The 25,089-nt window shown below is 38.4% G+C and overlaps 3 protein-coding genes and 1 long non-coding RNA gene across 7 annotated transcripts; 2 read left to right on the top strand and 2 right to left on the bottom strand.

Annotated features, from left to right (window-relative positions):
- Nucleotides 1-491: 491 nt before the first annotated feature.
- On the bottom strand, nucleotides 492-3,403 carry LOC102077353 (UDP-glucuronosyltransferase 2C1). The gene is made up of 2 exons (XM_013269055.3): nucleotides 3,260-3,403; nucleotides 492-2,806 (listed from the first exon to the last, which is right to left on the bottom strand). The coding sequence occupies exon 2, from the start codon at nucleotides 2,804-2,806 to the stop codon at nucleotides 1,226-1,228; it is 1,581 nt and encodes a 526-aa protein (XP_013124509.2). The 5' UTR covers nucleotides 3,260-3,403; the 3' UTR covers nucleotides 492-1,225.
- On the bottom strand, nucleotides 492-16,460 carry LOC100708034 (UDP-glucuronosyltransferase 2A2). 3 transcript variants are annotated; one of them, XM_019360099.2, is made up of 4 exons: nucleotides 16,134-16,460; nucleotides 15,089-15,193; nucleotides 7,187-8,747; nucleotides 492-1,245 (listed from the first exon to the last, which is right to left on the bottom strand). In XM_019360099.2, exons 2-4 carry the CDS (start codon nucleotides 15,191-15,193, stop codon nucleotides 1,226-1,228), a joined length of 1,686 nt encoding a protein of 561 aa, XP_019215644.1. In that variant the 5' UTR covers nucleotides 16,134-16,460; the 3' UTR covers nucleotides 492-1,225. The 3 variants fall into 3 exon arrangements, with proteins under 3 accessions (XP_019215644.1, XP_019215647.1, XP_019215646.1); XM_019360102.2 differs by lacking the exon at nucleotides 15,089-15,193 and having other exon boundaries at nucleotides 16,134-16,455; XM_019360101.2 differs by lacking the exons at nucleotides 15,089-15,193; nucleotides 16,134-16,460 and adding an exon at nucleotides 9,249-9,397.
- On the top strand, nucleotides 4,145-11,611 carry LOC112846963 (uncharacterized). 2 transcript variants are annotated; one of them, XR_003220198.1, is made up of 4 exons: nucleotides 4,145-4,172; nucleotides 6,107-6,184; nucleotides 11,184-11,312; nucleotides 11,392-11,611. It is a non-coding gene; the product is annotated as an uncharacterized LOC112846963 (long non-coding RNA). The 2 variants fall into 2 exon arrangements; XR_003220197.1 differs by having other exon boundaries at nucleotides 11,184-11,611.
- A 1,096-nt stretch (nucleotides 16,461-17,556) lies between the features above and the next one.
- Nucleotides 17,557-25,082, top strand: chrna5 (cholinergic receptor, nicotinic, alpha 5). Its single transcript, XM_005447620.4, has 8 exons — nucleotides 17,557-17,715; nucleotides 18,051-18,185; nucleotides 20,660-20,811; nucleotides 21,036-21,080; nucleotides 22,919-23,028; nucleotides 23,264-23,441; nucleotides 23,528-24,223; nucleotides 24,388-25,082. The coding sequence occupies exons 2-8, from the start codon at nucleotides 18,101-18,103 to the stop codon at nucleotides 24,544-24,546; spliced, it is 1,425 nt and encodes a 474-aa protein (XP_005447677.1). The 5' UTR covers nucleotides 17,557-17,715; nucleotides 18,051-18,100; the 3' UTR covers nucleotides 24,547-25,082.
- Nucleotides 25,083-25,089: the final 7 nt, after the last annotated feature.

Here is a 25,089-nt window from a genome sequence, read left to right as displayed (position 1 = left end):
CACACCACTTCATATTAATTACTGCAGTGGGAAATGTTCTTTTGACTACAGTGAGTCTGACTTAAATGTATTTATTACACATAAAATAAACCTTTAGGTCCTTCCTATAACAAAACACAACCAACAGCTGTATAAAAAAAACCCCATGAACCTGTTTTTTCATTGATCAAATGTTATTACCTAAACTATTTTTATCTGTACAATGGATTTGATTCAGTAAGCCAAACAGCAGTAACAGACGATGGCAGGTGAGTGCACTGGCTTCCTTTCGTGAGTTTGCATGAAAAAAGCTCAATTTTGTGGTTTATTCATGAATTAATTTCAAGTGTTTTATTTGTTGTGCTTATCACTAACACAAAATCTATTACATTTGCTGAAATATCATAAGAAAATGAAATGATGATATAAAATTGCATACAGCAAAAAAAAAAAAAAAATGCAGCAAAAGTCTGCATTAAGAAAATCCTTACTTTCTCATTACTCATATTTCATTTTATATGTGCATAATGCAGTGTTTCATCACCTTACAAGATAAACAACAGTTAAAAGCAAAAGCAGCATGGTTCCCACTAGAAACAAAACGACATCTACAGAGTGGTAAGAATACCAGGGTATGTTAGGACTCTGCTTTCAGGTAAAACTATATCCAGAAGAGGGAGCTATCCAGTGACTTTCATGTAGTCTTATCTTGTAGCCTTGTAAATCTCTCCATGTTATCCTTTAAGAGGGTTTAAAGTAGTTTTGCTCAAGCATCAAAGAAAGCAGTAGGTAATCAAACTCAGGAGATATTTTAAATTCCCAGAGGTGAGCAGTTTATTTACAGTGATCCCAATGATATGTGGAACTTCGTTTGGGGGAATTTTTGGTTTAACTCATAAATGCATATGAAATGCAATTTAAATTGCACTAATATCATTTTTGTTCTGGCTTTATTCAGCTTAAGACAAAATGGTGCCTTACAGTATGGATTAATCCTTCTTGTCTTCACTCATTGAGTGATGAGAGAAAATTAGCCTCTCCGAAACTGACAAATACAACTTGTTATTGCGATACTGTTGAGCTGAGTTTAGAATAAGTTGCAGAAGAAGCAAAAAAGAAAGATGCAGCTGCATTTTATATCATTATTATGGTTAATGATCAATTACAAAAAACTGAACATAGCATTAGTTCAGGCAAACCAGGAAGTCAAGCTCAGCCCACGATCCCACTAGAATACCTCACGTTGTCACTCACGTTTCACTTTATATTTACACATTCCAGTGTATATACACCTAATAAGGTAGAAAGTAGTTAAAAGCACGAGCAGCATAGCTCCAGCCAGGAACAAAACTACATCTACAGAGTGGTAGGAATACCAGGGCATTCTGTAGGACTCTGCTTTCAGGTGAGCTGCTCCTTTGTGCCTCATGACAAACTCTATCCAGAAGAGGGCGTTATCCAGTGGCTTTACTGGTTTATCTCTGTGTAGCCTGGAAAGTCTCTGCATGTTCGCCCTGTAGGAGGGATCATTCAGGACTTCCTTTATGGCCTTCAGGAAGTTGTTGTCTTTGTCCACTGTAGTTAATGTAAGTATCTTAGCTCCTCCTCTGTCTTTCAGACGTAGCAGGTTGTCATACTGATCAAAAAAAAAGGATATGCCCACAACTGGGACTCCATGATAAATAGCTTCCTGGACTCCGTTTGTTCCTCCATGTGCCACAAACAGTTTTATTTTTGGATGTCCTAAAAGGTCATTCTGTGGCATCCAGTCCACCAGTAAAGTGTTATTACCCAGAGTGGCTGGTCTGTCACCTTTATACTTCCAGATCACTTTCTGTGGTAGTTTAGCAAAAGCTGCAGCGATCTCATTTGCCATGTCAGCAGGAAGTTCAGTCACAAAAGTCCCCAAAGACATGAGGATGAAGCCATGCTCTCCAGAACTCTGCACAAAGTCCTCCAAGTGCTGAGGCAGAGGTTTAGCAGGTTTGCACTGGAACCCTCCGATATAAACAACATTAGGCATTGTAGGGCGTGGGTACTCAAACACAAAGTCCACTCTCATCAGCCAAATGTCTGCATCGATCATTAACTCATTGAAATCATAACCAGGCCCAAGATATTTGTCAGCTGTTTTCTGGTATACTAGTTTAAATGCCAGGCTGTTCTGTGTTTGAGTTATGATGTGTAAAACCATGTTTTTAACTCTCTGAAAAAAGGTCATCTCGACAGTATTCCCAGTTCCAGTCACAGGAATGTAAGATAATGGTGACGGAGCTATGGAAAGATGAGCCTCTGTACCTAATAACCAGCGAACATTATAAACCAAAGGAAGGTTCAAATATTTGGCCAGAATGACTCCACCACCCCAGCAGGGGTCAGCGAGTAACAGGTCAAACTTGCTGTCTTTCAGTTTTCTTATCAAGTCATTGTCATCTAGTATTGCAGATACAAAATTAGCTACACCTTTATGAACATCAACAATTAAGCTGATCATCCCTCCACTCATTTGAAGAAAACTCGTCAAGGGGAGGGCCCCTCGTTCAAATTGTATGGCCTCAGACACAATTCTTGTGATGAACTTCTGATCCACGATGTTCTCCACTGGAACTGTAATGGTATTATAGGATGAGTCATCTTTTATGTACCAGCTGTTGTTGGGACGTAAAACAGTGATGTTGTGTCCTCTAGAGCGAAAAGCTTTTAGTAGAATGTCCATGTTTACCCAGTGGCTGCCTTCAGAGGGAAAGACTAAGATGTTGCCTCCTTCACAGGCTGTGGGAATAAGGACAAGCAGCAGGAAAGCAGTACAGCAGCAGAACACCCTCATCTGAAAAACAAACAAAAAAAGTTACCGACATGACTTCCTTTCTTTCATTTTTTTAGCAGTGGAAATGCACTGTTTTGATTTCAAATAGCGTTTTCAGGTTTTTTTTTCTCTAACTCAGTTGCAATTTCATTCCATCGTTAAAGAGATAACATTACTTCCTCATTTTTCACCATTGTAAATTTTCCGATTTCGAAAGTCAGTGTGCTTGACAAAAATTGCATTGCATTAAAAAGATTTATTGAGGATGACCAGTCGTTAAAACACACTAACAGTTACGGTCTTTCGTAATTATCATTATTTTAATGAATGCAGTCTGTTAGTTATTAAGTTTAAATGTGATTCCCAGACTATCCGCGTTCTGAGCACCATTTTCCGCAAAGTTAACTTGTACATTTCAGCAACATTCCTCAACCGACATAAAGCCAGCCACATTCACCCAGGTTTTCTACTTACTGTGATCACTATCGTTTCTTTCACCTGGAAAGGTCACAGTGTTAAGAGGGCTGATCTGTATAGCGCAAAACCGAGGTGTATGTAGTCTGTACGGGAGGAGCTAAACCTCGACGCAAGACGTAGTAAAAACCAATATTTCTGAGGTACTCGAACGCAACGGGTAATTTGTTCGTGATACTGATGTTTCTTATTGACTGACGAGTTGGAAGTGCATGCTAAGCAGGGGCGATTTTAGCTTTAGTTTCTTTTTAGCTGAAAAACATTACACCCAGGTAACCTGCAGTGTTGAAAACGTGTTTTCCGACGATGTTTGCTACCCTACAATCCGTCCTGCTCTGTAGTAAAATCAGTGACATTTGACCGTCCTGTTGCTCCCATTGAAATGTATACAGCCTATTTAAAATCTAAAACTTAAAATTGTCCGTAGCCTGCTGTTGTTACCACCGTCCTGTTTTTGTAAATGGATACTAACTAGCTAACTGACTGAATGCCCATTAACCTTATAACTCTTGTTGTGTGGTGTGTGTGTGTGTGTGTGTTTGTGTGTGTGTGTTTGTGTACAGAGAGACAGCCAGGTTCATAATGGATATAAGGAAGTTTTTTTTTCAAAAAAAGGTGCAACATTCAGGTAAAAGTGTCAGATCAAATGATCCGTCAATAAAGGATAATGTTGGATCAGTGTTTCAATATTTATATCTTTTATTAGATGTTCATGTGGTTTGGTTATTTGCCTTTTGGTTGAAAGTACACTGAGAGAGGACTTTTCATTAGTGATCTTAATAGTATTTTTTTCATATTAATGTAATTTTTTCATCTAATTGAATACAATCTATTTGTGTATGATTGTCAGTCCAAAGAAGGAGAGAGGAAAGAGGGGAACGTGAGGAGAAAGTACAAGGTCAGGAAGAACCAGGTAAGAAAACAGACAAGGAACAGTGACAGGCAAAACAGAAACTGTTAAACTGACAAAGAGAAAAAACCTGATTTTACTCACACAATCAGGAAGTTGCGTTCTCCCTATATTAAAGCTGCTATACAGAATCTGCAAAACAAACTGGGTTGAAACATTTTTGACCCTCTTTAACAACATTCCAACATAACATTATCATTGCTTGGGGAGATTAAAATTAATGATATATTTTTATGTGGTTCAGCCACAACTCTACTAAAACCTCAGCCAGTAATAGGTAGGCCAGCTTTTGGACCGTCCAGTTGTCTGTATGACTGCTGCAGTACGTGCACCACATTTGCGCACTGAATCAGAAAGTGCCAAACAGAGCCCTGGTGGAGTGAGGAGCTGTAAAGAGAAGCAGAGTGCTCTGTTTATATTCTAAAAATGTTTTAAGCTAGCTTGTTTCAAAGATTCTGTACTGCAGCTTTAAATGTTTTCCAAAAGCACACATACACTTATCAGTGTTTCTCAAACTTTTTACAGTGTGTACCACCTGAGAAAAATGTCAAGCTCTCCCAAGTACCACTATGAAAGCATGAAACTCATAAATCTTACAACACAAAATTAGTATTATTAAATTAGTCAAATTAGTATCTGCAGTAAAGATTTTTTCATACATTGTACCACAGGCAAAGTTGCCTCCATTTTTATATTTTTTTTATTAATATTTTGTAATCATTTATTCGTAATAACTTATTCTGTTTTGGGAGTATTTTTTATGTATCTGTATTATATTATACATACACATTAAAAGTGAATCTCTGTCCAAAAAATGCACTCAGTTTACTTTTTACTCACTATGAGCATCATTCATTATTTTCCCCCAGTAATTAAGGTTAGGATATGTTTTTGTTTATATTCCAATCCATTCTTCTTTTGCAGCATTTAAATAAACTTTATCAGATTTGATGATTTTGTTACAGACTTTTCAAAAAAGTGTTTTGTTTTACTTTCACAAATGTGGGGATTAAATTGTGTTAAAATGTACAAAACAGTGATGTCATGTTTTGTGACGAGGAACAGGCACAGAGAGACTTGATGAATTTAAGAATCTTATGATTTAATAAAGAACTTTGCAGACCTGTACAGAGATGGTAAAATTGTGATGATTGATAATGGAGACGAAGACAACAGACGACGAGGACAGGGAGGAACAGGGGTTTAAATCCACCAAGGAGACAGTCATAGAGAACTCGGGACAACTGGAGACATTTAAGGATGCAGGGACTGACAGAGACAGGGAAGAAGTCTCATCGTGATGTGTAAAGTTTATTTTGCCTGGTTGGGCAGCTCTCTGGGTGCTCAGCACCCCCAAAGCTCTGATCCTAGAATCGCCCCTGATGCTAAGCATTTACATCTGCTTATGTGACAACTTTCTCTATGAGTCTTTATGTCTTTAGCCTTTTTTAAAATACATTCCCAAACTTATTCAAGTTAACACCAGTACAGGACAGCATCAAAACAGGTTTTCTGTCCTGTGTTGTGATGCCATGATGTTGCTGCTTCAGCAGCGTGGTTTGTCATCAGTAGACTAATTAGTTGTACCTGTCTATTTCCTGCAGCAGCTTGTATTCACTTTGAACATTGCTATAGACTGATATGGATCAGTTTATAACTTATATTCATTGTAATATTTAAATCTTGAGAGAGCAGGATAGTGAGGGAGAGAAAGGGAGAAAGCAGGATGAGGACAGCAAAGAGAGAAGAAAAAGAAACAAGAGTGGACATGTAGTCAAATTCATCAAAAAATTCTAAAACTGTAGCTTCTGTTTTACCCACATTCACTGATGGTAATTTCACATAACCCAGCAGTGTGCTGTAGTGTTATCAGTTATAAAACCCCAGGGCTGCTTTTATAGTAATTATTATAAGATTGTATTTTTGTTATTTTCCAGCAACTGCAGTTCAAGTTGACTGAGGAGGATGGAGACAGAGAAAGAGGACTGAGGGTTGTACAAGAACAGGAATAACAAGTGAGCAAATAGTGAAGCTAGCTGAAAAAAAATGGTATTCTTCACAAAGTAATTTTTCATGTATTTCATGATTGCTTTGTGTGCTTTCCAGTAGCACACTTAAAAGATGTTAGTCGACATTCTAAACAGGAAATGTTGATATGATTGGTAGCATTTTACAGTATTCATACTGTGGTGGTTGTAAGTGTGAATAATTCCTCCGATTAGAAGTAGGTGGATTTCAGCTTCTCAATTCCAATTAAAGTCAAAAACAGAAAAATCACAGTAGAGGAACAAAGTTCTGTGTCAGCCGTTTTATTGAACAGTGAAGCTCAGCAAAACAGAAGAAAAAGCAAAGCTCCCCTAGGGTGTTCGCCATAAGCCCATGAAGGTTGGGACCAACCCCAACGGACAGACAGCAGGAAAAAGCCCAGAGGGCTTTCCCAGGTCCCCTTTTGAAGAAACCAAGAGTCCCACCTCCCTGCTGCTGAGAAACTTTCCAACGCGCCCAAAAACAGCAGGTGCAGGGACAAGTACGGGCCAGGGTCCGGCCAGGACTCTGGCTGAGGGCCCTGCCCAAAGGGGCACCCTTAGATTAACCCTTAGCTTTGCCACATTAGTACAGCAAATAGCATAGGTTTTTGTGATAATTTTATGATATACATCTGAATAATACTTGACTTAACTACATCAAATATATGGGTTAAATGCTTTACATAATAATAAAGACTCCAGTGTAGGTTTATAGTGTGTGTGTGTATATGATCACATAATCCATACAGTGATTTCATTATGTTGTTTTCAGTATCTCTCTTACCATGTTACTATTTTCTAAGAGACATGTTTTTGAATGTTTTATTTGTGGAGGTCTCATTATTATGAAATCACAATATGCATTCAGAAAAATTTTAAGAAAATATCATTCTCAATAAAATGTAAATTAAATACAGCAGAAATACAATGGGGATTTTTTGTCAAAGTGCTGCATTACTAAAATCATCCATCACTCACGTTTCACTTTATATTTACACATTCCAGTGTATATACACCTAATAAGGTAGAAAGTAGTTAAAAGCACAAGCAGCATAGCTCCAGCCAGGAACAAAACTACATCTACAGAGTGGTAGGAATACCAGGGCATTCTGTAGGACTCTGCTTTCAGGTGAGCTGCTCCTTTGTGCCTCATGACAAACTCTATCCAGAAGAGGGCGTTATCCAGTGGCATTACTGGCTTATCTCTGTGTAGCCTGGAAAGTCTCTGCATGTTCGCCCTGTATGAGGGATCACTCAGGACTTCCTCTATGGCCCTCAGGAAGTTGGTGTCTTTGTCCACTGTAGTTAATGTAAGTATCTTAGCTCCTCCTCTGTCTTTCAGACGTAGCAGGTTGTCATACTGATCAAAATAAAAGGCTATGCCTACAACTGGGACTCCATGATACAGGGCTTCTTGGACTCCATTTGTTCCTCCATGTGCCACAAACAGTTTTATTTTTGGATGTCCTAAAAGGTCATTCTGTGGCATCCAGTCCACCAGTAAAGTGTTATTACCCAGAGTGGCTGGTCTGTCACCTTTATACTTCCAGATCACTTTCTGTGGTAGTTTAGCAAAAGCTGCAGCGATCTCATTTGCCATGTCAGCAGGAAGTTCAGTCACAAAAGTCCCCAAAGACATGAGGATGAAGCCATGCTCTCCAGAACTCTGCACAAAGTCCTCCAAGTGCTGAGGCAGAGGTTTAGCAGGTTTGCACTGGAACCCTCCGATATAAACAACATTAGGCATTGTGGGACGTGGGTACTCAAACACAAAGTCCACTCTCATCAGCCAAATGTCTGCATCGATTATTAACTCATTAAAATCATAACCAGGCCCAAGATATTTGTCAGTTATTTTCTGGTATACTAGTTTAGCCGCCAGGTTGTTTATTTTTTGTGTTATGATGTGTAAAACCATGTTTGTAACTCTCTGAGAAAAGGTCATCTTGTCAGTATTCCCAGTTCCAGTCACAGGAATGTAAGATAATGGTGACGGAGCTATGGAAAGATGAGCCTCTGTAAATATTACCCAGCGAACATTATAAACCAAAGGAAGGTTCAAATATTTGGCCAGAATGACTCCAACACCTGAACAGGGATCAGCAATTAACAGGTCAAACTTGCTGTCTTTCAGTTGTCTTATCAAGTCACTGTCATCTAGTATTGCAGATACAAAATCAGCTAGAGCTTTGTAAACTTCAAGAATTGTGTTGAACATCCCTACACTCCTTTGAAGAATATCCGTCAAGGGGATGGCCCCTCGTTCGAAAAGTATGCCCTCGGACACAATTCTTGTGATGAATTTCTGAATCAAGATGTTCTCCACTGGAACTGTAATGGTATTATAAGATGAGTCATCTTTTAAATACCAGCTGTTACTTGGACGTAAAACAGTGATGTTGTGTCCTCTAGAGTCTAAAGCTTTTAGTAGAATGTCCATGTTTACCCAGTGGCTGCCTTCAGAGGGAAAAACTAAGATGTTGCCTCCTTCACAGGCTGTGGGAATAAGGATGAGCAGGTGGAAAGCAGTACAGCAGCAGAACACCCTCATCTGAGGAAAAAAAACAAACTCAAAGTTATTGACATGATTTCTTTTCCTTTCCTTGATTCTCCCCCCCCCCCCTTTTTTGATGCAGTGAAATGCACTGTTATAGTTTCAAATAGGGCTTTTTTTTCCCTTTAACTTGGCTGCAATTTCATTACATCATTAAATAGATAAAGTTACTTCTTCATTTGTCCCCATTGTAAATTTTCTGATTTCAAAAGGGGGTGTCCTTGCCAAAAGGAGTATCCGAGCTTTAAAATTATCCAAATAGTAGCGCATTAAAAACACTTATTAAAAGGACTAGTCCCTAAAACACACTAACAGTTCATGTTCTTGGTAATTATTATTACTTTGATTAATGCAGTCTGCTAGTTATTAAGTTTAAATGTGATTCCCAGACTATCCGCGTTCTGAGCACCATTTTCTGCAAAGTTAACTTGTAAATTCCAGCAATATTCCTAGGCCGACATAAAGACAGTCACACATTAACCCAGGTTTCCTTCTTACTGTGATCATATCGTTCCTTCTCCTGGAAAGGTCAGTGTTAAGAGGGCTGCTTTGTATAGCGACAAACCGAGGTGTATGTAATTATGTAGTCCGTAGCAGAGGAGCTAAACCTCGATGCATCCGATGCAAGACGCACTAAAGCCCAGTATCTCTGTTTCCGGAAGCAACGGGTAATTTGTTTGTGATAATGAAGTCACTTATTGACTTTTATACCTAGATCGAAGTGCATGTTAACAATGACATCTGCTTATGTGAGTACTTTGTCTACGAGTCTTTATGGCGTAAAACATTGTCATTTAGGCAATCTTTTTAAACACAATCCCAAACTCATTCAAGTTAACAACAGTACAGGGCAGCATGAAAACATTTTTTTCTGTCCTGTGTTGTGATGTCATGATGTTGTTTTTTCAGCAGCATGCTCTGTCATCAGCAAAGTAATTAGACTTTCGTTGCGCTGGCAGACAGAAGATTAAGAGGTAATCTCATGAGACAAATCAGTGATGCAGTCTTGAAACAGGCTTTTACTGAACTGTAGTGTCAATGGAAAATTGTAATTAGTAGTCAGTATAATCTTTTAATGATATAAGTTTCCATATATGCTTAGAGGTGTATAATCGATTGTGTAGTGATAAGATGTGTGATCTTTAGTAGGCTTTGTGTGCCTTCCAGAGTGCTCTGGTTTTCACACCCACACTCTGGGAGCATGGGAGAGGTCGTACCTTGTCTTATTGTTTTATGATAGGATGAACGTATCTATGTCTGTTTTAGGCTAAGTGCATTTTGTTTAGATGAACTGTTGGACTTCCAGACCAGCAGGTTTAGGGAAGTCTTTATGGGGTCACCCGCTGACCCCACACAAACACATCCACACACACACACACACACACACACACACACATTCCACATTCCAATGTAAGGAACAAACACCCAATGATGTATAAATAAAGACCAGGGCAGTCACAGAGCTGCGAGTCTCAGAGCCCTCACTTCTGTGCGAGTGCTGTGACTGCCCTTGCTTGCAAGTAACTAACTGCAGTGTGTTTCTCCTCTCTGATTCGAAGCTGAAGAAGTGTCTTAGAGTACATCTCTTGACATATAGCAAAAGTTCAAACTATTCTAATAATGCAGAGACATTGCTGTAACTTATAAAGTATATGCCTATTTTTATTTATCTTTAGATAACATCAAAAGTGTTAGTTGTTGTAACTTAAATCACTAGGGATTATTAGTTAATTATTAGCTGATGTGTGCTGTTATTTTAGTTTGTTAAAATTTTCTGTTCCTATTCTGGTTGAATTAGGCTTCAATGTTTGTTTATAGTACAGCTCCAAATCCAGGTGACAGTAAATCAACATGATGGTACCTGTCTATGTCCAGCAGCAGGCTGTGTTCAGTTTGAATATTGCTAAAGACTGATATGGATCAGTTTATGCCTTTTATTTACTGCAATATTTAACTTTTGGGTGATGGCACAAAGATTGAAAGAGGAGGAGAGAAAGGGAGAAAGCAGGATCAAGAATGCAAAGAGAAAGAACAAAAAGAAACAAAGAGTGGATGGACATGTAGTCAGTCCCAAAAGGCTCATTCTGTTCATCTGGACGTAGCGTTTTCAGTGGGAGAAACGTTTCGTCACTCATCCAAGTGACTTCTTCAGTCTCAGCTGACTGCAGGTTTTCCCAATCTTATAAACAGTACATTGCACAATGACTGAAACTAGCATCACTGAATGAAGAAAAGGCTGGGAGGTCAGTTCCTTTATCATTAATATGTGACATGTAGTCAAATTCACCAAAAAATTATAAAGCTGTAGCTTCTGTTTTACCTACATTCACTGATGATGATTTTGCATAATTTAGCAGTGTGCTGAACAGTTATAAAACCCCAGACCTGCTCTTATAATAATTATTATATGATTATATTTTTGTTATTTTCCAGCAATTACAATTCAAGTCGACTGAGGAGGATGGAGACAGAGAGAGAGGCCCGGGAGGTTGTACAAGAACCAAAAGAACAAGTGAACAAATACTGAAGCTAGCTGAAAGAAAGCCCTGCATTTTTAACAAAGTAATTTTTCATGTATTTCATCGGTGCTTTTTCAGTAGCAAACTTCAAAAATATTGATAGTAATTGTAGCATTTTACAGGATTCATACCACTCTAAACATGGCTTGAACAGGATGGCTGCCACTATATTGATGTGACAGAATCTGTTCTCCACTCGTGACATTGGTGTACATGATGCTCTATGATGCCTCTGCATAATAAAGAGAGGGTGTTTTATGAATTCAAAAATTTTAATATGAAAACAACTCTATTACCAGTTTGCTGTGTGTACAGGTCTATGGAATGGCAGGGTGATTTTCCAGTGCTTGTGCTGAATAATGCTACTTGAAGTGCTTGATGAATTGGTGAACTGTGTGATTAAGAGACTGAAATAGTGTTGTGCATGTTTTTATTCTTGTCTGCTTTGCCACAAATTTTGATTTAACCTCTTTCAGAACTGAGCCTTTGCCTTGGGTTTGATAACTAAAGGCTCCACACTAAAACTGATGGAATAGATTGGAATCTCTGATTATTCACTCAGAATTATTCTTAGAAACTACAATAGGCCATCCAACTAATTAGGTTGCTTTGGAAGGTAACATTATTATGGTTATACAATTTTAAATGTGTTTTCAATTTTCAATCAGCGTATTCCCTTAAAATCAATTACAAGGCATGTATGACATTATGATTGTGAGCTGAGCCCCCCTAAAAGTTTGAACCTAGAATCACACCTGTCACTGGGTAAAATGAAAATAGCTGATATCAATTCCATTACATAGCAGCTGATGACCCAGGAAATATCCTTCTGTTTATTAGAGCAGGGCGATATGACCAAAAATATTTATCACGATATACATTTGAAAATTTGCGATAACGATATAACTGACGATATAATTGACACTAGACAAAATACTTTACAACTCTTCAACTTTATTAGTGCAAAAAAACAAAAACAAAACATCAATGTATTTTCACTTAAACAAGCAGCTGTTTTAAGTGCATTAAAGTTATGTAAAAAATTAACAGTGCAAATGCAAATTCCTTGCTGACAGTTTAACCAAAAGGCATTTCCAGTGGAAATTGTCCGACATATCCTCAGCATAACCATGTATAATATCCACAAAACTTCAAAAGAGGTTATACGCACACAATACGGTAATATTATGTTGAAGCACAGTACGTATCGCTCCGCGAGGCTCCTGCCTACAATAGCCGTAATGCTCCGACAATCCATCAAGCGGTGCGGCTTCGTAGTTTAGCAAAGTCGTACTGAAACATTTGACAGATTTTCGAGCGCCGTCTACCACATAAAATCGTTTCGAGGTCAGTAAACACAACCAGAATTCATACATAAGGCACGCGGGATTATAAGGTACACTGTCGATTTTCAGAAAAATCAAAGGATTGATTTTAAGTGTGCCGTATTTTCCAGAAAACATGGTAATAACAACAGCCCGCTAGCATGTGCTACCAAAAGTAGTGCTTTGTTGTGTATCTGACGGAAAAAGCTAAACCAGTTCCACACCACTGAAGTTGCAGCATTTTTACAAAGCAATTCTGGTTCATCCGTTTCATTCAACGATCCACTTTCGCTCTTCGCATTCTGCGTCGGTGCCATGTGCGTATGTAAACAAAGGCACTGCACATGCGCGTTTTACCCATATTCTATCGCGATATTTCATTTTCTTATCCTTGCTCAATATTACACCGGTATTACATGAACGGTATGATATAGCCCAGCCCTACTGTTTATCTCATTGTGAAAGCTCGCTAGAATACACACTTTACACTATTTAAACTGCTTTACTCATATGCTGGCAAATGTGGAATTCACTTTACACCCCACCTCCTTCCCAGCTCCATCTTTTGTGTTATATATTATATGGAAAATAAATACCAGGCTGCTTACATAGTATATTTACAGGAGCTTCTCAGCCATGAAACCCATTCCAGCTTACAGTTTTGTGCTCATACTAATGTCAGAGGAGGTTTGGAAGCCTGCAGTTACTTAGTCAGCAGAGTGTTGTTGACTTTTATGCACCACCCGCATCAACAGTCAGTGATCCCACTCACATGCAGGCACATGCAAAGCTGAGGGCACTGGCTTCCTTTTAGTAAGTATTTATTACCAAAAAAGTAAATCTTGTGGTTGGAAAGTCATTTCAAGTGTTTTATTTGTGGATTGCTCATTATTATGAAATCACAATATGCATTCAGAAATATTTTAAGAAAATATAATTCTGAATAAAATCTCAATTTAATACAATAGAAATACAATGGTTTTTTTTCAAAGGGCTGCATTACTAAAATCATCCATTACTCACGTTTCACTTTACGTTTACACATCCCAGTGTATATACACCTAATAAGGTAGAAAGTAGTTAAAAGCACAAGCAGCATAGCTCCAGCCAGGAACAAAACTACATCTACGGAGTGGTAGGAATACCAGGGCATTCTGTAGGACTCTGCTTTCAGGTGAGCTGCTCCTTTGTGCCTCATGACAAACTCTATCCAGAAGAGGGCGTTATCCAGTGGCTTTACTGGCTTATCTCTGTGTAGCCTGGAAAGTCTCTGCATGTTCGCCCTGTAGGAGGGATCACTCAGGACTTCCTCTATGGCCTTCAGGAAGTTGGTGTCTTTGTCCACTGTAGCTAACGTAAGTATCTTAGCTCCTCCTCTGTCTTTCAGACGTAGCAGGTTGTCATACTGATCAAAAAACACAGGTATACCCACAACTGGGACTCCATGATACAGGGCTTCTTGGACTCCATTTGTTCCTCCATGTGCCACAAACAGTTTTATTTTTGGATGTCCTAAAAGGTCATTCTGTGGCATCCAGTCCACCAGTAAAGTGTTATTACCCAGAGTGGCTGGTCTATCACCCTTATACTTCCAGATCACTTTCTGTGGTAGTTTAGCAAAAGCTGCAGCGATCTCATTTGCCATGTCAGCAGGAAGTTCAGTCACAAAAGTCCCCAGAGACATGAGGATGAAGCCATGCTCTCCAGAACTCTGCACAAAGTTCTCCAAGTGCTGAGGCAGAGGTTTAGCAGGTTTGCACTGGAACCCTCCGATATAAACAACATTAGGCATTGTGGGACGTGGGTACTCAAACACAAAGTCCACTCTCATCAGCCAAATGTCTGCATTGATTATTAACTCATTAAAATCATAACCAGGCCCAAGATATTCATCAGTTATTTTCTGGTATACTTGTTTAGCCACCAGGTTGATTTGTGTTTGTGTTATAATGTGTAAAACCATGTTTGTAACTCTCTGAGAAAAGGTCATCTTATCAGTATTGCCAGTTCCAGTCACAGGAATGTAAGATAATGGTGACGGAGCTATGGAAAAATGAGCATCTGCAGTTATTACCCAGCGAACATTATAAACCAAAGGAAGGTTGAGATATTTGGCCAGAATGACTCCACCACCCCAGCAGGGGTCAGCGAGTATCACATCAAACTTGCTTTCATTTAAGTTTCTCATCAACTGTTTGTCATCTACTATTGCTGTTACAAGTTCACCTATAGTTCTGTGAATGTCAATAAATTTGCTGAACAGCCCTACACCCATGTGGATAAAATCTGACAAGGAAAGAGCACCTCGTTCAGATTCTATGAGCTTAGCAACCATTTTTGACATAATCTCCTGAGTCACAGGGTTTTCCACCGGAACTGTTAAGATATTATAACTAGAGGACATATCCTTGATGTACCAGCTTTTACTGGAACACAGAATTGTTATGCTGTGTCCTCTAGAGTGCAAAGTCTTTAGTAGAATATCCATATTTACCCAGTGGCTGCCTTCTGAAGGAAACACTAAGATGTTGCCTCCTTCACAGGCTCTGGGAATAAAAATGAGCAGCAGCAAAGCAGTGCAGCAATAGAGCACCCTCATCTGAAATGAAGAAAAAAAAATGAATTTACTGACATGAAAAAGATGTTCACAGTGGAAACGGACTATGAAAATTTCAAACTACTTTTTTTTTACTTTGTCAATGAAAAGTTTGAGAGTGATGCAATCACAAGCCATCCATATATGCTCTTACACTTTCATGATTTATTAAGTAACTTTCTGTTTCATCACTGACATTTTTGAATTTGTAATAATATTTATAATAACATATTTGAAGTTGGTACACGTTTTTCATTGGTGCAGATAATGTATTAGCTTGAGGTAGGTTGCATATTTTTAAAAAGAAGGCGCGTAATTGCATAATTGAGAGGTTTTTTTTATTTTATTTTTTATTTAATTAATAAAAAGATACTGACAGCGCGCTGCTGAAAGCGGATGACGTAAGAGTCTACCGAATGTTGATTGGTTGACAAAATAGAGAAGGAGAGCCACTGAATGTAGAGAAGGGAGCGACGAGGGAGTTCACCGGGAACGGAAGAAGCACGAAACAAACAATAAGGATTAAAAACTGCAGCATTAAAAGTCCAGACGGTGGCTGCAATCGACACTTTTCAATGTTTTCAACGTTCTGCTTCGGCTCTTTGTATGCTATAACTCTGCTCTTCTCCGTGTCTGACCGATGGATCAACAATAGCATAAGCATGCGTAGCCCACACACCAGTTGTACCACATATTTTTGACACTGCTTCCAAGGACAATAAACCCTCCCTGCAGCTAAACGGGAAGTCCCAGCTACCCGGGGACTAGAGCAGAGACCCTCGGTGTTTTTTCAACACCGGTTGGTTCTCCACAAAAACCCACAAAGCTTAAGTGTAGGCCACGAACTCCAGTCGCAATTTGAGCAGAGCTTTTACGTGGAGTAGCAAGGTTAAGTTAATTTTCAGTATATACAGTCACATTAACACAGAGCGTTTCTACTTACTGCTGGACGTTTGGTTTCTCCACACAAGAAATGTAAAGAGCCTGTTTTTCAGAGCGCCAATGAACTAAATCTGTTCAATTAATGTTGCTATGCAGGATAGAGACGAACTGAATCACAATCCAGGATGCACATTGAAGCCTGGAAGGCAGGAAGTAATAACCCTATCCATCTGTGTTCAAAGGTGGCAGGGATACTTGGAATCCAAAGGTGTGTGTTTATGTATTCTGGATCAAAGTTAGTGCGCCATTTATGAATTAATTGAAATTGTACACCTTTTCATTTTCACTGAATAAAGAATTAAATTCCAGTGTTTTGTCAGCACAGTCTGTAGGCGTTAATCCTTGTTGTCTTCAGATGCAGTGTTGGTGTGTTTTATGAAAAATAATCTGCATAATCTGGAAAGATGTTTTTATACTTTACATCCTGACTATTAAGCATTAGTTATGAAGATTCTTTTTGTTATGCATTAAAGGGTTTATATTGAAGCTACATTTCTTAACGGATAAGTCATTCTGTATTCATTTTGTAATTTTGTTTGAATGATTCTTAATTCTCGATTTTATATTTGTTTCTGTGTAATGTAATGTAAATGTTATGTGACCTTAATAAGGTTTGATCATTTCTAAATTTGCAACCTATGTAGATGCATGTCAGTGCATCTATGGTGGTTTATTGCACATACTAAAAATTTGACTGTGAAATAACTGCAAGAGATGAATGTCTTCTGCTCATCTGCAAATCCTGAAATATTTTTTTCCAGGATTTGATTTTTTTGTAAAGATTTGCTTATAACAGCAAATTCTGATATTTTTCAGAATATCATTACCGTTTCACAGATGCTATGAAAAGTATAATAGGTTATATTTAACGCGTTATAATACTAAATAACAAGACTGCTTTTACACACATAAGCCCTGCATACTCACACAAAATTGTGTTTTATTATGAATGTAGTATTTTACAAAACAAAACATATGACAGTAAAATGTAAATATGCTGTACTGACTTTGGAAATTGGTTTTCCAACAGAATTTGGTTAATAATTATCTTCCCCCTTGCATGTTAACGTTTCTGCATCCCACAATATGCTGTCACCATGGAAGCAAACATATTGACACAGAATTGTGGGGGGAACCAGTGGCACAAAATACAGTATCATGTGTGGCAGTGGACACCAGGTAATGATCTGGAAACTGTTAGTTAGATGCAAAGCAGAGTGGCAGTGGCAGAGCTTACCATTAGCTGCTGTGGAGAAGCAATGAAGTGGCTGCATGGAGGGTGCGATTATTCTTGCCTGTTATTAGTGACCACGAGAATGTTAGAGAAACGGGAAGGATGGAAAACGGTGATGGTGCTGGGGGCTGGGGGCGGACTCTTCTAAGGAACAGGAGGAGGAGGGGATGAGCATGCATTGCCTGTTCACAATTGGAGGCAGCAGGGAGTGAAGCAGCATCTGTGTAAGGCGAGAGAAAGAACCTGCATGTAATGGAGGAGCAGTACAGCAGCACTGCCGCTGTTGTTTGGACACTAACTACCACCACAGCCACTGTTAATCACTCTTAATGGGACAGACTCAGAGCAGGTATGGATACAGCAGCTGCATGCTCATATATTAAAATGTAATTTTTATCTTGGAGAGGGTCATCTTAGCAAGGTGAGGGTAGAACATATTCTTGACTTATGCAGATGTTGTTCTGGATGTTATAAGTATGGTTGCAGTTTATTATTTACTGTAGATGATGCTTATTTGTTTTTCACAGCCTTTCCCCTGAAATCCCTAAATAAGATTTTATTCGGCTTTAATAAAGACGAATAACTTGGGATTTGAGCATTTACCCAAGGCAAGATTTATTTACTCAGATGTATAAAGAAGCCACAGTTTTTAATAACTATTGTTTTGAATATTTTATTTTCCAGCTCTGGGATGCCCAAGGTACCAGCTGTGTGGATCGAGTGCCACCTCTGATATGATGTGGAGAGCAGGAGGGGCAGCCACCTCTCTCACACTGCTGCTGCCATTGGTGTGCTGGTGCTACCTGTGCCACTCACTACGTGAGTGTTTTAAGACCTGGGAATGCCTGATGACAGAATAGCAGAGTTTTCAACAGAATATTGAAAAAAATTTGCAAGTGATTAGAGTTCAGCTACAAGGAGTGACTCGTATCAGCATGTTAATATAAAATATAGTTTGTGCTTTTGCTCTGAGTTTGGAAAAACAAGTTAGCTATCCTCTTACTGATCAAATATCAAATATTACTATGACACCTGATTTTCGCCTAATACTTCACTCATTAACATTCTGTTTTCAGTCATTATTATTGACTGAAAACAGAGGGTCTGTGTCATGCTAATTGGATAAGTGGATGGAAAAGATTACCTTTGGTTTTGACAAAAGAAACTGAAGTCACTCTTGGAGAATTAACTTAGTAGTGTTTATTAGTGGGCAGGTGAGGAACAGTAGAAGGTGAGAAAGGACAGGAATAATAATATAAACTATTCCAACGGGAGGGAAGAAAGGATCTGCTGCCATCATTAAAGTATATACAAATATACTTTATTTGTCTACTACTTTGTAATTTCTTGTTATAGATATTTTACATATTTGCTGACTGAGGCAACATGTGATCTTTAGAGAATTTATCACTGGAATCCTCAGCATCTCACATTATATATTCCATGTTTATTGCATAACATATTTAGTGTTTTGAGATGCTTCCTACTGCACAAGCAGCAGGTAGCATTGATTTGAGTAAATGATGAAATATTTTTTATGCCGTATTTAGGTGTAAATGTCATTTCTACTGACACTGATAATGAATGAGCTCCAGGTTTTTTCTCATAGGACATACTAAATTTTTTATACTACTTCATTTATGACTGAGCACATTCCCAGGTTACCAATTAATCATCAGTGATGAATGTAGAATCCAGAAGACTCTCCTGCTTGTTTTTTACCAAAGCAGGATGCTGGTGACAGTGCAGAAGAAGCTCCAAGAGATGACGAATTTGCTGATCACACAGTCATTGATTGAGGCTGTTTGAAGCCTCGTCTTTATTGATCCACACAGCCTGAGAGTGACACCATATATTTGTGGTCAGTCTTGTGGTAGATTTGGAGCCACATTCACTATCCATAAATTGAGTTTATTACCATGGAGGTGAAGAATCTTCTTGTTTGTACTGGTATTCTGATACAGCAAAGCGATGCAGCACTTGTAAAACAGTTGAACCCTTAATGTGGTGGAATTGGTTTAATGTCATGACCGCATTCTATGCCACCTAGTCTGTAAGTGCTTTAATTATGAAGAAATTTAGTTTATATAGTGAACAAAGTAGGATTAGATGAATTAAAATGGTTGTTAAACACATTTAGTGTATGTTAGCACTCTGTAGTTGTTTGTGTTTTAACACGTCAGCTGAAGAAAAACTTCTTGCCCAAAGATGTTCTTGCCTAAAATTATTTGCCTAAAATTTGGCATCAACAGCAATTCCACAATTCACCGTGAACAGTCCAAGTTCAAGTCATATTTAAATTGCACATCTTATGTTTACTTTTTGTTATATATGCAGTAAAGATGGCAGGATACATTAGTAAGCAGTGACTTTTATTGAATAGGATTATCCTTCAAATGAGAATGTCCGCATTATTTACGATCGTTGCTGCATATGACTCACAGTGCAGTGATGTGATGAGAAAGGTGTATAGACATATCAGGTTCTCACACTAGTGAAGGAATGGTACAAAGTAAATAGGAACTGAGCCAAATCGCTGCAGTGCTTTCTCTGATTACATTTTAAATTGCAGATATACATTTCATTAGTACACGTGCATGAAGCACAGTCTGACTGCAATGTTTTATTTGGATATCTTTTTGAGGCTATACTCTGCAAACATTAACTGATGGCATCTTACACACTGGTCCCCTGAAAGAAAGAAAAAAACATTGCACATCACCCAGAACATCCCAGCTAAACACCAAAAAGTATTTTGAATGCTATATTCAAAAATACATTTCTTTTTGATGACTCCAATAGCAAAGGCTTAATAGAAAAGGTTTGTCCACCATGCTTGGCTCTCATGGTAAAGGCTTCATACGTTCTCATTTGTTGTAGTAGTCTTAATTCAGTGGTTCTTAATCTGGGTTCGGTGAGTCGGTCTCAGGGGTTCGGCAGAGCCTCTGCCGTGACATGCAGGGCTCATTTTGTGCACCAGTAAAAAACATATCTATGTCTTGAATTTGAAAAAAATCACATTTTATTTTTCACTAAAGAGGGGTTCAGTGAAAGCGCATATAAAACTGGTGGGGTTCGGTACCTCCAACAAGGTTAAGAACCACTGTCTTAATTATATATTCAGTATGAGTTTGGTTCCTAACTTTGGTTTGCAGGGGTCATAACCAGAAGTGCTACACATAAAACTATCTATCTATCTATCTATCTATCTATCTATCTATCTATCTATCTATCTATCTATAGATAGATAGATAGATAGATACTTAAAAAATTATGTCATTTCCATCTCTTAGGTATTCCAAAACTCTCCTCCTATGCAAAAGCAGAAGACAAATTATTCAAATATCTCTTTAAAAACTACCAGAAATGGGTTCGTCCAGTGGAATACCTAAACCAGACAATCCGTGTGAGGTTTGGACTAGCTATTTCCCAGCTAGTTGATGTGGTGAGTATATAGCAGCACTGATTATTACTGTGATAATGTTTGTCTATGTGTTACCAAGAAATCGTATAAAGGACATAAAATAGTTTGTTCAAAGATTAAATGCCATTTAAATCACTGCTCTGTTCTCTCTGTTCTCTGGTCACTGCTCTCTGAAAATATAATGTATGTATCACTTAACATAAAATGTGAATGTTTTTTGTACAAAATTTGTTTTACAATTCTAGGATGAGAAAAACCAGTTAATGACAACTAATGTTTGGATGAAACAGGCAAGTACCTTTATATTTATACATACAAAATGATGTACCATCATGTTGCGCCATTAATATTTCTATAGCACCTTTCTAAGCTAAACTTACAAGAAATATTTAAAAAATACTTGAAGCACGTGAATAAAAAGAGGGCATATAATAAAAGGAGGATGCTTATTCCACAGTCTTTGGGCCAAAACAGTAAAGGTACTCACCAGCTTTGTGTTAAGGCTTGACTGTGGAAGCTGTGACAGCAATTGATTCTCCTATCTGAGAGATCTGGTTGCTTAATGAAGAGTTAAGTATTCTGAGATATAAAGTGGAGCTCTATCATGTAGTGATTTAAAAGTAATCAATACAGTCTTAAATTGGATTCTGCAGGAATTGTGAAGCCAGTGTAGCTCTGCAAGGACTGAAGTAAAATGTTTCTTGCATTCAGTATTTGTGAGTAGCTTTGCTGCCATGTTTTGTACTAAATGTAGATGGAAAACAGCTGCATTGCTAAAAGAGTTGTAGCACTCACTTATATTATTGGGGACTATCTGTCTGACTGTGGCAATATTTATAATCTGTACAGAATAAGATTGAACTGTTAATAGTTAGTCTCAGGCATTAGTTGTCCAACAGCAGGAAATTACACTATTGGGAATATAGTCGGGAGGAATAAGAAGGATGTCAGTTTTATGTGAGTTCAGCTGTAAGAAATTAAAGGGTATCTGGTCATTAATGCTAGTGAAGAATGCAAGAAATCAAAGTGTGGGCCTGGACCCACTGGTGGACTGCAAAGGTACTACAGGTGGTCCTCAGTAATAACAGAAATTCAGTTTGGAATCACTCAAGTTAAGTCATATTTATATAAATTGATTTATTTATATAAAAGTGAATTAAAACTGGTAACAGGAGGTGGTTAGGTTGTGATATTAAATTTTAGTGGTCTTTTATTGAAGTTTGTGTGCCAGAGACAGGTGGGTCACACATGGGCCTTAACACTTTGTATTAACTTAATAGAAATAGCAGTTTATAACCAACCGTTTATGGGCTACAGCACTCTTCACTCTGGGAATGGCTGCTTTGGCTTTTTAGGATGTATTATAACAGAACAGCATAGACTGGACAGGAAAGCTGGGATAGAGAACCAGGAAAGTTATGTGGGAAATGCCCCAAAGCAGATTTGAATCTAGACTACTGCAATAGCCTTAAGGCATATGAGTCACACTCTCAATCCAGCTACTAACACCCTATAAACCTGATTTCGTAAGGGGAGCCTGGATGCACGCCTGCTTATAATAGTCTGGTACATTGCCAGATAAAACTGACTTAGCAGTTCATTCTGTGGAGCCATGTTCCTAGTGTATTCATGGTTCCTTGTTTTATCTCTTAACTGGTTAAATAATAATTGGCAAGGACTTATGGCTTGGATCGTATTTCTACCACCAAACTAGCTTCTCAGAACCTCTTATCAGCCAAATACAAATTACCTAAAGACAGGATTTGTTGTGCCGTCATCTCCCTCCATCATGATAGCTTGAGGGAAACCAGATGTTTGTAACCGTCCTTTTTTCTACTATCCAGTCATCTTGTTAGTCCTCATCACTTTCCATTTTCTTTGCCACCACTACCAAATTTCTCTAGTCTGAAGACCAAGTTGTTGTCACTTCTAACTAGCGGTTCCTCCTTTTTCACAGTCTCTGAGCTAAGTCAGCCACCTACTAGCTTAGGTGCCATGAAATGATTATAAAAACTGACTTTCAAGAATGAATTATGAATTTTCAAATAAGTAAAATGTGTATTTTAGCAACCCATTGATAGATTAGTTGTGGTTTTAATTGTTAAATTGATTATTTTCCCTCACGTAGGAATGGACTGACATGAAACTCAGATGGAATCCCGATGAATACCTGGGCATTACATCGATCCGTGTCCCCTCAGACAGGATATGGCTGCCGGATGTTGTACTGTATGATAAGTATGTCACTGTACTGTATATAAATAGGTTATTAAAAGATATAATCAAAAGCTTTTTTTTAATTTACATTTTCCTAATTTTCCAAATCATTTTCATTGTATATCAAGCAAAGAAAAAAAGTGGGGAGATTAAAATGAAGGAGTAAAGGAACTTGTTGTTCTGGATGCTGTAGGAGTTCAAACATTTACTCTTAAAGAAGCTATTAGCTAAAATGTGGGCATATTTTTCTTAATAGTTCTGATGGACGCTTTGAGGGAACTATCACCAAGGCCGTTGTGAAGTACAATGGCACAATATTGTGGACACCACCAGCCAACTACAAGTCAGCCTGCACCATTGATGTCACCTTCTTCCCTTTTGACCTCCAGAACTGCTCAATGAAGTTTGGCTCCTGGACCTATGATGGCTCCCAGGTGAATTTCTATTATACAACAACATCTGCAGTACATTAATATTGTAATAAACACTGATTAATTAGATTCCCTTTTTGATTAAACAGGTGGACATAATTCTGGAGGACTTCCACGTAGACAAGCAGGACTATTTTGACAATGGTGAATGGGAGATAGTGAAAGCCACAGGCAGCCGTGGCCTGAGGACTGATGGCAGTTCTTCCTATCCCACCATTACTTATTTCTTCATTATCCGCAGGTTGCCTCTTTTTTACACCCTCTTTCTCATCATTCCCTGCATTGGCTTGTCCTTTCTTACCATTCTTGTTTTCTATCTGCCTTCAAATGGTGGTGAGAAGATCTCTCTCTGCACCTCAGTGCTGGTGTCGCTCACTGTCTTCCTCCTGGTCATTGAGGAGATCATCCCCTCCTCTTCAAAAGCAATCCCACTCATTGGGGAGTACCTGGTTTTTACCATGATCTTTGTCACACTTTCCATCATTATTACTGTCTTTGCCATCAACATCCACCACCGCTCTTCTTCTACACATCACAGTATGGCACCCTGGGTGAGGAAAATTTTCCTGCATCGACTTCCCAAATTGCTATGCATGCGCAGCCATGTGGATCGTTATGCCACAGCTGGAGTAGCCAGGGCTAGAGAAGCGGTAGGACTGGAAGGGATAAAGAGCTCGACACCTGAGCTCACGCAGCTCCTCTACACTCGACACAACCTAGAAGCTGCTTTGGAGTCTATTCGCTACATTACCATGCATGTGGTTAAAGAAAATCAGGTCAGAGAGGTGAGTTTTGAGGGTTTTTTCTTTTGTGAAACAAAATCACAAATTATAACAAAGACTGTAAACTTGGAAAAAATTACAGATTCATTACCCTGACTTAGCTTATATATGTGTCTGCCCATAACCATTAAGAATATAGAGACTGTCATGTGCTTCTTCTGTTGCAGGTTGTTCAAGACTGGAAGTTTGTAGCCCAGGTTCTGGATCGAATGTTTTTGTGGGCCTTCCTCTTGGTGTCAGTCCTTGGTTCCGCTCTCCTCTTCATCCCAGTTATTTACAAATGGGCCAGTATCATTGTCCCTAGCCATCCTGGAAGTATCCTCTAATAACCACAGTTAAACTAACCACAAATTGAAGCAAAGCACATAAACAGCTACTTGTAGTCATATTTTAGATATGATTGCAGTCCTGCTCGGGGTTATTCTGTTTGCTATAGGTGTGCCAGAGCTGCACAGCTACAGCTTTGGGTGCCTTGTTTGCAGAGTGGAGAGAAACAGGCTTTGTCTCAAATCCATAACATGTATTGTTCCTATGTAGGCTTTCAGTATATAGTTGATTGATACTGGAATAATGAACAAACATGTACTCAGAGTAGACATATATACTGAATACTATCAATTTGTAAATGTGTCTATGATGAACAATATTTAACAACAAAGCACAACTGAAACATAAAAACCCTTAAAAATCTTTAAGGAAACAGTATGATATGAGACTTAGTGTGTAGCAGAATACATAATTACTATGTAGGATGAATTTGGTTTTAATCTAAATTCTGCATTTGAGATTAAATATTACTTACAGAAGATCATCTGCATTTCTGTCCACATTTCACATATAAATAAATAACAGTACAATATGATACATGC

The sequence above is a fragment of the Oreochromis niloticus genome, linkage group LG1, assembly GCF_001858045.2.
Source record: "Oreochromis niloticus isolate F11D_XX linkage group LG1, O_niloticus_UMD_NMBU, whole genome shotgun sequence".
NCBI lineage: Eukaryota > Metazoa > Chordata > Actinopteri > Cichliformes > Cichlidae > Oreochromis > Oreochromis niloticus.
Note: the sequence above shows the minus strand (reverse complement) of the source record. Positions and strands in the feature narration are given on the sequence as shown.

Excerpts from the sequence above, each read along its gene's own strand:
- LOC102077353 (XM_013269055.3), bottom strand. The coding sequence starts at position 2,806 with ATGAGGGTGTTCTGCTGCTGTACTGCTTTCCTGCTGCTTGTCCTTATT.
- LOC100708034 (XM_019360099.2), bottom strand. The coding sequence starts at position 15,193 with ATGAGGGTGCTCTATTGCTGCACTGCTTTGCTGCTGCTCATTTTTATT. Across the intron at positions 8,748-15,088 it reads CTTCAGAAGGCAGCCACTGG|ATGAGGGTGTTCTGCTGCTG; the intron begins GTAAATATGGAT and ends TTTTTTCCTCAG. Across the intron at positions 1,246-7,186 it reads ATACACTGGAATGTGTAAAT|ATAAAGTGAAACGTGAGTGA; the intron begins ATAAAGTGAAAC and ends GAATGTGTAAAT.
- chrna5 (XM_005447620.4), top strand. The coding sequence starts at position 18,101 with ATGATGTGGAGAGCAGGAGGGGCAGCCACCTCTCTCACACTGCTGCTG. Across the intron at positions 20,812-21,035 it reads TTTCCCAGCTAGTTGATGTG|GATGAGAAAAACCAGTTAAT; the intron begins GTGAGTATATAG and ends TTACAATTCTAG. Across the intron at positions 21,081-22,918 it reads CTAATGTTTGGATGAAACAG|GAATGGACTGACATGAAACT; the intron begins GCAAGTACCTTT and ends TCCCTCACGTAG.